We start from the raw sequence: 14783 nt of genomic DNA on the forward strand, positions 1-14783 counted from the left end.
TCCTTCCTGAGCGGTATGATGGCTGCGTGGTCCCATGGTGTTTATACTTGCGTACTATTGTTTGTACAGATGTACGTGGTACTTTCAGGCGTTTGGAAATTGCTCCCAAGGATGAACCAGACTGGTGAGGTCTACAATGCTTTTTCTGAGGTCTTGGCTGATTTCTTTTGATTTTCCCATGATGTCAAGCAAAGAGGCACTGAGTTTGAAGGTCGGTGTTGGAATACATCAACAGGTACACCTCCAATTGACTCAAATGATGTCAATTAGCCTATCAGAAGCTTCTAAAGCCATGACATCATTTAATGGAATTTTCCAAGCTGTTTAAAGGCACAGTCAACTTAGTGTATGTAAACTTCTGACCCACTGGAATTGTGATACAGTGAATTATAAGGGAAATAATCTGTCTGTAAACAATTGTTGGAAAAATGACTTGTGTCATGCACAAAGTAGATGTCCTAACCGACTTGCCAAAACTATAGTTTGTTAACAAGAGATTTGTGGAGTGGTTGAAAAACGAGTTTTAATGACTCCAACCTAAGTGTATGTCAACTTCCGACTTCAACTCTATGTAATAGTGATATTTCAACTTTAACTTTGATCTTTTGTCTACCTTAGAGATAATTTTGAAGTTGATCTTTGACAGGAAGCTGAACTTCCCTTTGCCTTTCCAGACAGCCTTAGCCTGAGGAAGACAGGTATTACTGTTTCTCAACCTCAGACTCAGTGGGGAGAACAGTTGAGATGTCCACCTCTCTGTCATGGACGCTGGCCCCATCTTCAGATGTTCCTTATTGCCCAATGTACTCTTTCTGCATTACTGAATCAGAAAACTGAGAGAAGTTGTCCATGACTTGATTGACCATAACCTTTGTAAACAGATTCACAGCATTGTCGTATATCTGTGATGAGCTGTCGGAGACTGAATATCTTCCAGAAGAAATGTAGTTATGAAAGTTAAATCAGTAAGGCTGGTCTGAATGGATCGTCACTTTTAATTAATCTAGTAAACTCATAATTCACATCGCTTCCCATCTCACTCATCAGCATTATAGGTATTTACACTGAACAAAAATATACACGCAACATGCAAAAATGTCTAAGATTTTACTGAGTTACAGTTCATATTTGTAAATCAGTAAATTTAAATAAATTCTTTAGGCCCTAATCTATGGATTTCACATGACTGGGAATGCTGATATGCACCTGTTGGTCACAGATACCTTTAAAAAAAAGTAGGGAGTGGGTCAGAAAACCAGTCAGTATCTGGTGTGACCACCATTTGCCTCATGGTCCACGACACATCTCCTTCGCATAGAGTTGATCAGGCTGTTGATTGTGGCCTGTGGATTCAATGGCTGTGCAAAGATGCTCAATATTGGCAGGAACTCGAACATGCTGTTATACACGTCGATCCATAGCATCCCAAATGTGCTCAATAGGTGACATATCTGGTGAGTATGCAGGCCATGGAAGAACTTGCACATTTTCAGCTTCCAGGAATTGTGTACAGATCCTTGCGACATGGGGCCGTGCATTATCATGCTGAAACATAAGGTGTTGGCGGCGGATGAATGGCACGACAATGGGCCTCAGGATCTCGTAACGGTATCTCTGTGCAATAAAATTGCCATTGTTAAAATGCAATTGTATTCGTTGTCTGTAGCTTATACCTGCCCATACCATAACCCAACTGTCACCTTGGGGGCCACTGTGTTTTTGGGAACCTTCCCCAGATCTGTGCCTCAACACAAACCTGTCTCTGAGCTCTATGGACAATTCTTTTGACTTCAAGGCTTGGTTTTTGCTCTGTCAACTGTGGGACCTTCTTTAAACAGGTGTGCAGTGCTTAACTTGAGCCGGATCCTGCCGGAACAGGATCCTGCTCCTCTCAGATTTGACTTTGTTTGTTCCAGCACCTATTTGCCCAGATCCGGTACCTCTCGCAGCATGATTTCTTCATAATTTCACTGTTCGCACTGTAGACATTCTAATAAAAGCAATCAGCATTAAATCAAGTTGTCTCCTCGTTATTTCTCCTGCCCCCCAGACCATCATGTAAAAGCTTGGTGATCCTTCTATGTAATCATCCTATCCTGCCACACTGATTCCAGACCTGCTCTCTTAATTGTACATTAAGGTTATGGGGAGGGACAGTGGGGTAAGTAACTGATCTTGACACAGGTCCTGGTGGTGGTGGTCAGATAGTCCCTACGTAGTCACGTCACGTAGCCTAGTCTAGTCATCTCCCTACTGAATTTGAATCATGGGAAAGGCAAATAAAAAATAGATAAAAAAAGGCAATCGAGTTTGACATTTTTCAAGTCCAAAAATCCAGAGAAAGATGGTGAATTGGAACCCAGAACGAGCCAGAGAACTGTCAGTGCGTGAGAAGAGTGAGGGGCAAACTGTTCCTGACGGCGATGCTAATATACAGTGGCAAGAAAAAGTATGTGAACCCTTTGGAAATACCTGGATGTCTGCATAAAATGGTCATCAAATTTGATCTGATCTTCACAACAATAGACAAATATAGTGTGCTTAAACTAATAACACACTAAATATTGTATTTTTATTGTCTATATTGACTATATAATTTAAACATTCACAGTGTAGGTTGTCCAGATAATTCCAAAGGGTTCACATACTTTTTCTTGCTACTGTACCTGTTGCAAGACGCACTGGTTGATGCTTATTTATAAAACCCTCTAAGGCCTCACTCCCTCCTATCTGAGATATTCTGCCAGTCACATTCTGTTAAAGGTCCCCAAAGCACACACATGCCTTGCTTGTTTCTCTTCAGTTAGCTGCAGCTAGCGACTGGAACGAGCTGCAACAAACACTCAAACTGGACAGTTTAATCTCAATCTCTTCATTCAAAGACTCAATCATGGACACTCTTACTGACAGTTGTGGCTGTTTTGCGTGATGTATTGTCTGTACCTTCTTCTCCTTTGTGCTGTTGTCTGTGCCCAATAATGTTTGCACCATGTTGTACTGCTGCCATGTTGTGTTGCTGCCATGACATGTTGTCTTAGGTCTCTATGTTGTGTTGTCTTTTGTCATGTGTATTTTGTCCTATATTTTTATTTATTTTGTTAATCACAGCCCCTGTCCCCACAGGAGGCCTTTTGGTAGGTGTCATTGTAAATAATGTATTCTTAACTGACTTGCCTAGTTAAATAAAGGTTAAATAAATAAAGTAAAAACATTATCCTGCCAGTTCAGCATCACCTCCGGCACCTCTACTAGCTAGTATTTTTTGAGCAAAAAGTTGACTCGAGAGTTAAATGGACTTGACATGGGTAGAGTCATTGTGGGAGTTTTGTTATATTCCAATATTGTGATATTTGTTCTACTGCTACATTTATGTCTTGAAATATTAAATTCGGATCTTGTAAGCCCCACAGCCGAGTATGTGGCATATGGCGGGTGTTCTACAGTGTATAAAAATGTTGCTGTACATTGATGTCTATAGAATTAGGCTCTAAGAAATTCTGACTTGTGTAAGCCCCGCGCTATACTCAAGCATGTGGCATACTGCAGTGACGTCTAAAATGCTTTGAATTAATTAGCACCTTGGAGAGTGCTGTCCGTTTCACCTCCATAGATAGTAGGCTACTTGGCTGCTACATTGTGCTTGACACTTCTCAATGAGTTACGGTACCTCAGACCACCCGGATACCCCCCTCTATTTTTTTAATTTTAATAAATCTGTTTTCACTGTGTCATTATGGGGTATTGCATGTAGATTGATGAGGAAACATTTTTATTTCATCAATTTTAGAATAAGAAAATGTGGAAAATGTCAATGGGTCTGAATACTTTCCCCAAATGCACTGTATTCGTTAAGGACTGGGGAGTTTTTCAGGATAAAAAAGCAGAAGGAAGAGGCAGAATCCTTGAGGAAAACCTGGTTCAGTCTACTTTCCACCAGACATTGGGAGATGAATTCACCTTTCAGCAGTACAATAACCTAAAACAAGGCCAAATCTACACTGGAGTTGCTTACCAAGAAGACAGTGAATGTTCCTGAGTGGCCAAGGTACAATTTTGACCTGAAAATGGTTGTCTAGCAATAATTAACTAAGTTGGCAGAGCTTGAAGAATTTTTCAACGAATGGGCATATGTTTCACAATCCAGGTGTGGAAAGCTCTTAGACAACCAGAAAGACAACCAGCTGTAATTGCTGCCAAAGATGATTCTAACATGTATTGATTGCCTTCCACATGAAAGTATTTTGTGTATAGATCATTGACAAAAAAAATACAATTAAATCCATTTTAACCCTACTTTGTAACACAAAATGTGGAAAAAGTAAAAGGGTGTGAATACTTTCTGAAGGCACAGTATACAGTGGCTGTAGAATTAACACATTGCAGAGAGGAGTGGTCTGGAGAAGCACTTCATGGCTTAGTTGAGTCTTTCTGGGTAAATCTAAGAGATTTGCACACCTCGATTGTACAATATATGCACATTATAATTGTTAAAGATCTGTCAAGTTGGTTGTTGATCGTCACTGGACAGCCATTTAAGTCCTGCAATAGATTTTAAATCAGATTTAAGTCAAACTGTAACTAGGCCACTCAGGAACATTCAATGTCGTCTTGGTAAACAGACTTGAACATCTCTGCTCTACCAGGGGTCGGGGGAGAACAGGGAGGGGGCGGTTAGGTCAGGTAGAGCACTAGAGCAGCGGCGGGTGTCTGAGGACAGGGCAGCTGGTGTATGCTCTGCATCTTCTGGGCATCGTGATTGATAGATAAGACTATGAATGACTTTTAGATGGGCCGGGGTCCCTTTTATATGGCTTTAGGGGGTCTGGTGACGCCATAGCAGCGATAAATTATGCCGTAATTAGGCTATTGATGATAGTTTAAATTTAGAAAAGTCCTGTTTTCAGTGACAACATAGCAGCCTATAGTAACGTTGCTATTCCGAACACAAAAATAAATACAAAACACGGCGGCCTGTAAAGTGGCCTACCAGATGTAAGAGGACAACGTGCTTCTTTTGAGCCTAAAATGAAGAAAATCGGTACAGAATTGTAGAAGCAGAATATCAGAACATTTAGCTTATTATAATATAGATAGGCTATTAATTTAAAATAACATTTATAGGATATTTTCCAAGAGCCACCCATTATAAAAGGTAAATCTATAATGCCGTAAGCCTCAGCTGAGGGTCCACTCCTACAATGTTATGAATTTTTTCTTATTTTTAGGATCAAAAGAAGCGTGCCACCGGCCGTTTAGATATTCTGCTGTGTTCTGCATTTTTCTTTTATTTCCCGTTTGTGCTTGGAATGGCACGGTTACTATGGGAAAGTCAAATGTCATAATGCAAATGTTGTAAGGGTTGTGTCGGCCAATTTTGAATCTGTAGACTACTATGAACTATTATTCCCTTTCAACTTTTACGTCGTTAAAAAGAATAGTGCCATCTAGCGGCCGATTGGGCTACTGTCACCAGTGGATTCAAAATGAGTACCCTAACAATTATTTAGTTTACATTGCTCCAGTTGCATTTGCAAACAACTTAAACATAGGGTGAGTGCAAAAATAACCATAAAGGGGAAGTTAATGGTTTATTAAAAAGGCATCAATAAATTATATTACGGTTGCAGTGGCATTGAATCAAATCCAATGATTTCTCGACCATAGGACGGGGTGACGCAATTACAAAATACCACGGGTACGAGGCAAAAATGTTGGTAACTGGTCTATAAAAGCAATAAGAAACCTAAGGGGTTTGTGGTATATGACCAATATTTCACAGCTACAGGGCATTTCCACATAACACATTTGGGGCGATGAAACGGACGGAGCACACTCATTTTCAAAGGAAGTGACGTGAGCGGGAGACTGTTGTGCAACGCAAAATAGAGGGCGGGACCAAAATTGGGAAACTCCAGTTTATGCAAATATTCCGTGACTTTACAGCACTATTGACCAACAGAAAAAGCGTTATAGCTTCCAGCCCCTATTGGATGGACTATTGATACCTAGCCTGCTAGCTAGTGTAGCACATGGGGATGTGAGAAACGTACTGCCTGACCTGTCCCCACGTCCACTAGCCAATACTTTTCGCGAGGCTTCAGGTCGGTCACGTGTGCTAGCAATGCAGAGGTCACGCCGAATTGGAAGTGGTACGCCCTAAACAAGCAGCGTGACGTCCTCTACACTAGCACCCACGAGGGCGAAACGACCGTGGCTAGTGGAAATTGGGGGCCATTAGAACATTCTCTATACAAGCAGCACTGGCCTAGCCACGCTATCCTTGCCTTCATGTGGTTGCTAGAAACCGACAGCTAGTCACCCAATCCAGTAATTGTGTGACGCTATAGTGAGCTTTGATTGGTCACTAACGTAATGGCGCGTTTTATTTTAAATACACCCTTGAGTGAATTTAAATTGCTCAAACAATGAATCATTGATCACAGCTACGTCGCACAAGTGGTATATACTACGCAACTGGATTTGCGCTCAAGGGCAAAATTCACCTTCTGCTACCATTTATGTCAAGCCGTCAAAGCATAGTTTGACGCATAGAGTGAATTATCGAACGAATGCGCCACACCGAACGCACTGCAAGTCAAACGCAGCGTTTCATTGTAAATTAAATGCTGGTGTACCAAAATGCAATGCGGTTGGTGTGTTCGAAGCACAAGGCCAACAACTCAAGTCGTCCAGTTACATAGCAAAATATTCACCACTAATAATATCGCATATATTACAAGACTTTAGAGAATATAAAGCAAGCATACTTCTAATGCAGTCAGTGGCTCCCGTGTGCCGCAGCAGTCTAAGGCACTGCATCGCTGGAGTCACCACTACTTTATCACAAGTCGTGATCGAGTCCCTATTGGCCCAGCGTCGTCCGGGTTAAGCTGTCATTGTAAATTTTGAACGTTCTTAACCGACTTGCGTAGTTAAATATGAAATTTCCTATGACCACGTAGTTTACCATTTCTACACCACTTGTCCATGTCTGCTAGTTGAAAGTAAGCACAGCTGAGTGACTTTAAAAAGGCATTATTCCACCTGTAGCCTAGACCATTACCCCTGATTCAGAGGGATTGGGTTAAATGCAGAAGCCATATTTCAGTTGAACATTGTTGCACAACTGACTAGGTATCCCTTTCCCCCCAGAAAAGAAAACATACCTAACCTTTGTTTACAGGTAACAGCTGAAGTAAAGGATGTAATTGTACTTACCACAACTGCCAATGACATTACATAAATTAAACAACAAGAGTCAACATTCACTGCATTTATTGAACACTTCCAAACAAGTAACATTTTGTACAATTTTGAACCAATTCGACAGTGCCTCAGACAAAACGCATCTGGTTAGCGACTGTTGAGTACATACGTAGTCAATAGATACATACATTTGACCTCAAACTAGATTACAGATCATCCAGGGGTTGAATGGAAGCGGTGATCATTCCTACAGTGGCAGTTCCCATTACCTAGTGGTAGACAGATGGAAACAGTAAATACAACACAGAATAAAGAGATTCTTCAACTACACCTTAATTTACTCAGCGCATGTGTATAATCACTAGGATTCAGGTGAAACACGGATCATGAAACAAACTCATCATAGTAAGGTTACTGAAATGCTGGTTTCAGGAGCAGAACATTTGATAGTTACCCGATTTTCCAGCAGAGCAAGGATTTTGATCTTTGATTCTCTAAAGTGACACAAACACGAGTCAGTTACCTATAGTCACATTTTCACAAGTGTTAAACGTTGACATTCAGTCTACCCAGTCAGTGCAGTGAATTTATAATCACGAGGTTCAGCTGAAACACGGACTCACATGCAAATCATCATTTTGGGTTTGACGACAACATTTGCAAGTGGTCACAGGTAAGTTACGTTAGCGATGTAATAGTAATTACCCAGGTAGCAAGCCAAATGGCTAGTCCTCTGAGCCAAATTCCCTAAAAAATAACGACGTTTAGAGATGCTGCCATCATGGTTCAAATGGAATACTAAACATCAAACTAGCGGCTGTAGAGTTCGTGCCCAATACCTGCTTACTGTCTATTTAAGGGCCTAAGGCACTCGAATTCGTGGTTAAAAATAACTTTAGATAGTTAGGCCCAATCCTCAGACACAAACAGTTAAGAAAACACTTATGAGATGCTTACCGTAGCCAAGGCCTTTGAATGGTCAGTTTATTGAACCAATTTTAATAAAAAATAAAAAAGACGGATAAAACTAAAATATCAAGATATTTTAGGCTAGCCTAACGCTAGCCTAGCAAGCTAGCCACCAAAATGACTTACCAGCCAACTGCTAGCAAATAATCCAAAACTGAGTTAGAATCAAATAACATTATCTAACAAAAACAGCTATTAAAAAATAACTAACTTAATATCAAATTTAATGAATTGGTAGCTTATGGCGAAATCAACCACATGTGCTGATGTCCTCTTGTCTTAAATAATATTCCTCGAACCGCAGTAGGTGAGAAAGACTGATTAAGGGGACTGGGGGCGCATTTATCGGTTTTACCACACCACGTGTTGTTGTGGGAAACACGCATGTTGCTTCCGGGTGTGGTATCTCCCCCCAAGACATGTCTTTATTTTAGTTCCGCGTGGAACGAATCAACGCTGAATACTTTAAGCCGCGAAAGATCAATCCCGAGTTTGACAAGATGTAATATAGAAATTGTCATGGTTCGCTATAATTTCCCCCTTCAATCTGGATATCTGAGAATACAACAAGTCACACTTTCTCAGAGGAAATAATTGACTTGGGTAGGAGCTCACCGGATGCTTGAGCTCATGTGCCTCTTTAAGAGCATTAGCTCAAAAGAATTATGGAGCTCCTGAACCTTAATGTAAACAATACCGGCACCCAAAATGAGTACCGGCACCTAGTTCAGTCCAAATCAATAATTTGGGATCAAACTATTATGTTGTTATAATACAAACAAAATGTTGTTATCATAATAAACATTTGTTCCATTAATCTGATATTGATTTATAATAGCCAATTGACTCACAAACCAATAACTGGCTAATAACTGATCTGGTATATCCATATTTTCTAAACATGCATTTTATGTCTAACATTTTTGCCATTTAGTTTTAAGTGTTGCTGGAAACACATAGCGTTTAAAAAAACTCCGCTTGTAAGCATAATACAATATAGTGATTGTATAATTGGATCGAAAGGACAGTAAGTTATTTTCCTTACCTCACAAAAATGGAGAAAGGCTCTGCCCAGTTTGGCATGTGACATGTCTACGAGAAACCGTTGTACAAGTTCTTCTGCGTATACTGTTGTTTTATATTTGACCTTCATTTAACTAGGCAAGTCAGCTAAGAACAAATTCTTACTTTCAATGACGGCATAGGAACAGGGTTAGGGCAGTTAACCAACTGCCTTGTTCAGGGGCAGAACGACAGATTTTAACCTTGTCAGCAACCTTTCGGTTACTAGTCCAACGCTCTAACCACTAGGCTACCGCCGCCCCTTGCAATTTTAGTTAGTGTACTGTGCACCTTCAACACATGAAAGCAGAATTCCAACCCTGGAACTAGAAATTGTGTGTTATGAGAGTGTTAATAGGTATGTATAAATCAGACATTTTTATTTTATTTAACTAGGCAAGTCAGTTACAATGACGGCCTAACGTTACCACTGATCTTCAATAGCGTAACGTTACTTGGCTACTTGTAACTGAGTGTTTGCTACATTGGACGTATACTATTAGCTAGTTATAGAAATCGTTATCAAACATGCATTCTGTGGTTCCAGTTCCATGTCATGTGTGCGGTAACTACGTCAGTTTTGCTAAGGACATTTCGTTCACATTTAAAAACCCTTATAAATGTAGCCAACTACCTTGTTTTGTAACTGAGCAAAGTGCGCATGCGCGTGAATATGACGTTTCTTTTAACAGTTATCTGTGTTGTTTGGTGAGCTAAGATTCTTATGCCTAGAGTAATTGCTGGTTGTTTATACAGGTTCAGAGTTTTATACATATTCTCATCCAAATTTCTAGCATAGTCTATGTTTTGGACTGTGAAAAATAAAATACACAATTAGTAACAGCAGTTTCCCTAATCTAATCTTGTGGTTGTCAAACCTGTTCCACGTATTTGATCTATTCCAGAGTTAGCATACCTGATTGAACTTGTCAACTAATTATCAAGCCCTTGACTAGGTGAATTAGGTGAGCTACTTCAGGGCTACAACAAAATTGTGAAACATCGCGAGGTCCCCAAAGAGATGTTTGAGAACCACTGATATAATCAATCATGCGAGCATGTACTTATCCTGGCTTGTAATATTCTCTCTGCCTTTTATTTTCATCAGGAGGAGGATCTGGGTTTGTGGGAAGAGAGCTGACTCGTTTACTCAAGAACAAAGGTCATGAAGTCACAATAATTTCTCGACAGCCAGGTCTGGGAAAGATCACATGGGTATGATTATGACCTCATTTTATAGCATAATTGTAATTAATTTTCCTTTAGTATTATAATACAAGTATTCCTCACTCCTACAGAGTAACCATTCTTCATATTCGCAACCATAACCATGATCTTTGTATGCACGAATGACTATAAGTCACTTTGGATAAAAGCATCTGCTAAATGGCATTTATTATTGAAGTTATCTATTGGAATCTTTAATGTTGACACCCAAACATAACACATGGTGTCACCTAATAAACAATAATTAAAAAGCTATCTCATGCCCTGTTTGCAGGGTGAATTGGAGTCTGGTGGCCTCCCACCATGTGAGGCTGCTGTCAATCTGTCTGGGGAGAATCTTATGAACCCACTGCGATGGTGAGCAATGGAGCCCTCATTTTAAGCCTTTTCCAAAAATGAAAGCAATTGTCTGAGGATGGTGCTGGACCATCAGATTTTATTTGTCACATGTGGCAAATGCAACGGTTGTAGACTGACGTGAAATGCTTGCTTACGAGCCCTTCCAAACTATACAGAGTAAAATACATGAGGAATAAAATACACAAGCATTAAGACATATACAGAGAGTACGAATACCAGATCAATGTGCAGGGGTAAGAGGGATTTGAGGTAGATATGTAAATAAAGTCAGGGTAAAGTGATTAGGTATCAGGATACAGTGAGGGGGGAAAAAGTATTTGATCCCCTGCTGATATTGTACGTTTGCCCACTGACAAAGAAATTATCAGCCTATAATTTTAATGGTATTTGAACAGTGAGAGACAGAATAACAACAAAAAAATCCTGAAAAACGCATGTCAAAAATTTTATAAATTGATTTGAATTTTAATGAGGGAAATAAGTATTTGACCCCCTCTCAATCAGAAAGATTTCTGGCTCCCAGGTGTCTTTTATACAGGTAACGAGCTGAGATTAGGAGCACACTCTTAAAGGGAGTGCTCTTAATCTCAGCTTGTTACCTGTATAAAAGACACCTGTCCACAGAAGCAATCAATTAATCAGATTCCAAACTCTCCACCATGGCCAAGACCAAAGAGCTCTCCAAGGATGTCAGGGACAAGATTGTAGACCTACACAAGGCTGGAATGGGCTACAAGACCATCGCCAAGCAGCTTGGTGAGAAGGTGACAACAGTTGGTGCGATTATTTGCAAATGGAAGAAACACAAAATAACTGTCAATCTCCCTCGGCCTGGGGCTCCATGCAAAATCTCACCTCGTGGAGTTGCAATGATCATGAGAACGGTGAGGAATCAGCCCAGAACTAAACGGGAGGATCTTGTCAATGATCTCAAGGCAGCTGGGACCATAGTCACCAAGAAAACAATTGGTAACACACTATGCCGTGAAGGACTGAAATCCTGCAGCGCCCGCAAGGTCCCCCTGCTCAAGAAAGCACATATACATGCCCGTCTGAAGTTTGCCAATGAACATCTGAATGATTCAGAGGACAACTGGGTGAAAGTGTTGTGGTCAGATGAGACCAAAAAATAGCTCTTTGGCATCAACTCAACTCGCTGTGTTTGGAGGAGGAGGAATGCTTCTTATGACCCCACGAACACCATCCCCACCATCAAACATGGAGGTGGAAACATTATGCTTTGGGGGTGTTTTTCTGCTAAGGGGACAGGATAACTTCACCGCATCAAAGGGACTATGGACGGGGCCATGTACCGTCACATCTTGGGTGAGAACCTCCTTCCCTCAGCCAGGGCATTGGAAATGGGTCGTGGATGGGTTTTCCAGCATGACAATGACCCAAAACACACGGCCAAGGCAACAAAGGAGTGGCTCAAGAAGAAGCACATTAAGGTCCTGGAGTGGCCTAGCCAGTCTCCAGACCTTAATCCCATAGAAAATCTGTGGAGGGAGCTGAAGGTTCGAGTTGCCAAACGTCACTTGGAGAAGATCTGCAAAGAGGAGTGGGACAAAATCCCTCCTGAGATGTGTGCAAACCTGGTGGCCAACTACAAGAAACGTCTGACCTCTGTGATTGCCAACAAGGGTTTTGCCACTAAGTCATGTTTTGCAGAGGGGTCAAATACTTATTTCCCTCATTAAAATGCAAATCATTTTATAACATTTTTTTACATGCGTTTTTCTGGAAATTTTTTTGTTATTTTGTCTCTCACTGTTCAAATAAACCTACCATTAAAATTATAGACTGATCATTTCTTTGTCAGTGGGCAAACGTACAAAATCAGCAGGGGATCAAATACTTTCCCCCCTCACTGTAGATAATAATAACAGTAAAAATAAAGAACAGCGTAGCAGCTGCATATGATGAGTGTGTGAGTGTGTTGTGTCGGTGTGTGAGTGCGTATATATAGTCTTGTGAGTGTGCATAGTCATTGCAAGATTGGGCCAACGTAGAGTCCTTGTAACCATTTAATTAACTATTTAGCAGTCTTGTGGCTAATTAGCTGTCTTGTGGCTTGGGGATAGAAGCTGTCTCGGAGCCTGTTGGTTCGAGAGCCGATGCTCCGGAACCATTTGCTGGACGGTAGCAGAGTGAACAGTCTTTGGCTTGGGTGCCTGAAGTCTTTGGCAATTTTTTGGGCCTTCCTCTGACACCACCTGATAGAGAGGTCCTGGATTTCAGGGAGCTCGGCCCCAGTGATGTACTGGGCCGTCTGCACCACCCTCTGTAGCGATTTGCGGTCGAGGGTGGTGCATTTGCCATAAAAAGTGGTGATGTAGCGAGTCAATATGCTCTCTGGTGCAGCTGTAGAACTTGAGGATCCGAGGCCCTATCTGACATAAAAAGAAAAGGGGACAGTTTGATGAAAACGCTTTAAATACAGGTTAATATCCATCATGGACTGGACTCTTTCCATACCACTCTTTGCCTCCCTCTCTCTCTTTTCTTTTTATGTTTGTCCCTCTCAACCCCACTGGTTCTCCCTCCTCCATGTTGGTACAGGTGGAATGAGGGTTATAGGAAGGATCTGTTCTCCAGTCGGGTTGACACAACCACAATTCTGGCTCAAGCCATTGCTGGGTCTCCCAGTCCCCCTCATGCTTGGGTCCTTGTCACAGGTGTAGGTAAGTATCCTAGGTTCCTTGCATAAAGTTTCAATGACACTTAAAGCATCCTTAGATAGTCACAAAAAATATTACAATATTCTTACCATAATTGTTGGTTTGTTTTTGTCTCTTCCCCACAGCATGTTATAAACCCAGTCTAACAGCTCAGTACACAGAAGACAGTGAGTGGACGCCATTTGACCTCCTGTCAAGACTGGTGAAGGAATGGGAGTTGGCGGGGCGTCTTCCTGAAAACATTGCACAGAATACCAGACAAGTAGTAATCAGACCAGGTGAGTACTATACATTTACTATCAGAGTGTGTGTATGTGTGTTAGATACAACTGGACAATGTTAATATGAATACGGTCCTTTGAATGAGATGGCAGTCTTTTGTGATTTCACCACTGATACCCCTGCTCTACTGCCTTCCTCCAACAGGGGTAGTACTGGGTCGTGATGGTGGTGCCATGAAGCAGATGATGACTCCTTTCTGGTTAGGCCTTGGAGGCACGTTGGGGTCTGGCAGACAACCATTCCCCTGGATCCATGTCTCTGACCTGGCTGGAATCATCGCTCATGCCATGGAGCCCTCTCCCGACACCCCCTCTGCTGTCCCTCAAGTGTTTAATGGTGTCGCCCCAGCACTGAACACCAATTACGAGTTCACCAAAGAGCTGGGCCGGGTTCTGAGGAGACCCACTGTCTTCCCTGTGCCTGGATTTGTCATTGATGCCCTAATGGGTTCAGAGAGAGCCATAGTGCTAACCCAGGGTCAGAAAGTAGAACCCAAGAGGACTCTGGAGTCAGGCTTTCAGTACCAGTACCCAGACCTGAGCTCTGCCCTGAAGGAGATTGTTGGGAGCTAGATGTGAAACAGGAGATGTCAAGAGACTGAAGAGATTAGATTTTGTAATGTGAGAGAACTTCACTGATGTGAGCTTTTTTCCTGAATAAATATGAGATGGACCCTGTCTTTCAAAGAAAGTGTCCAGTGTCCACTGCAAGAAAGGAATATGTACATATATATATATATATATATATATATACACACACACAATCTTCTACACGTTAGCCAATAGTGCATTCTCAGCCTAGAGCTTTCTGTGACCTCAGAATGTAACTCACTGGAAGTAAGTGTATGAGTTACATGATTTGAGCACTTGAACTTCAGTTTTATTTACAATGTAAATATGTTATTCCCCATTACAGGAAACAACATGCAATTTATGGACTGGGGTGAGCGGAGGTTCTGCTCAAAGTATGATGAATGTGATTGGCACTTATTCACTT

At 41.3% G+C, this 14783-nt stretch overlaps 1 protein-coding gene and 1 long non-coding RNA gene across 2 annotated transcripts; one reads left to right on the forward strand and one right to left on the reverse strand.

The window, feature by feature from the left end:
* Positions 1-7258: 7258 nt before the first annotated feature.
* LOC106569371 (uncharacterized) lies at positions 7259-8466 on the reverse strand. Its single transcript, XR_014380350.1, has 3 exons — positions 8164-8466; positions 7661-7700; positions 7259-7475 (listed from the first exon to the last, which is right to left on the reverse strand). It is a non-coding gene; the product is annotated as an uncharacterized LOC106569371 (long non-coding RNA).
* A 963-nt stretch (positions 8467-9429) lies between these two features.
* On the forward strand, positions 9430-14473 carry sdr39u1 (short chain dehydrogenase/reductase family 39U, member 1). The gene is given in 6 exon segments (NM_001139664.1): positions 9430-9595; positions 10346-10452; positions 10739-10821; positions 13387-13508; positions 13631-13783; positions 13932-14473. Coding segments are annotated over 6 exon segments (909 nt in total). The 5' UTR covers positions 9430-9579; the 3' UTR covers positions 14360-14473.
* The last annotated feature ends 310 nt before the right edge of the window (positions 14474-14783 follow it).

This window comes from Salmo salar, chromosome 14 (assembly GCF_965601325.2).
Source record: "Salmo salar chromosome 14, fSalSal1, whole genome shotgun sequence".
NCBI classification, from domain to species: Eukaryota; Metazoa; Chordata; class Actinopteri; order Salmoniformes; family Salmonidae; genus Salmo; species Salmo salar.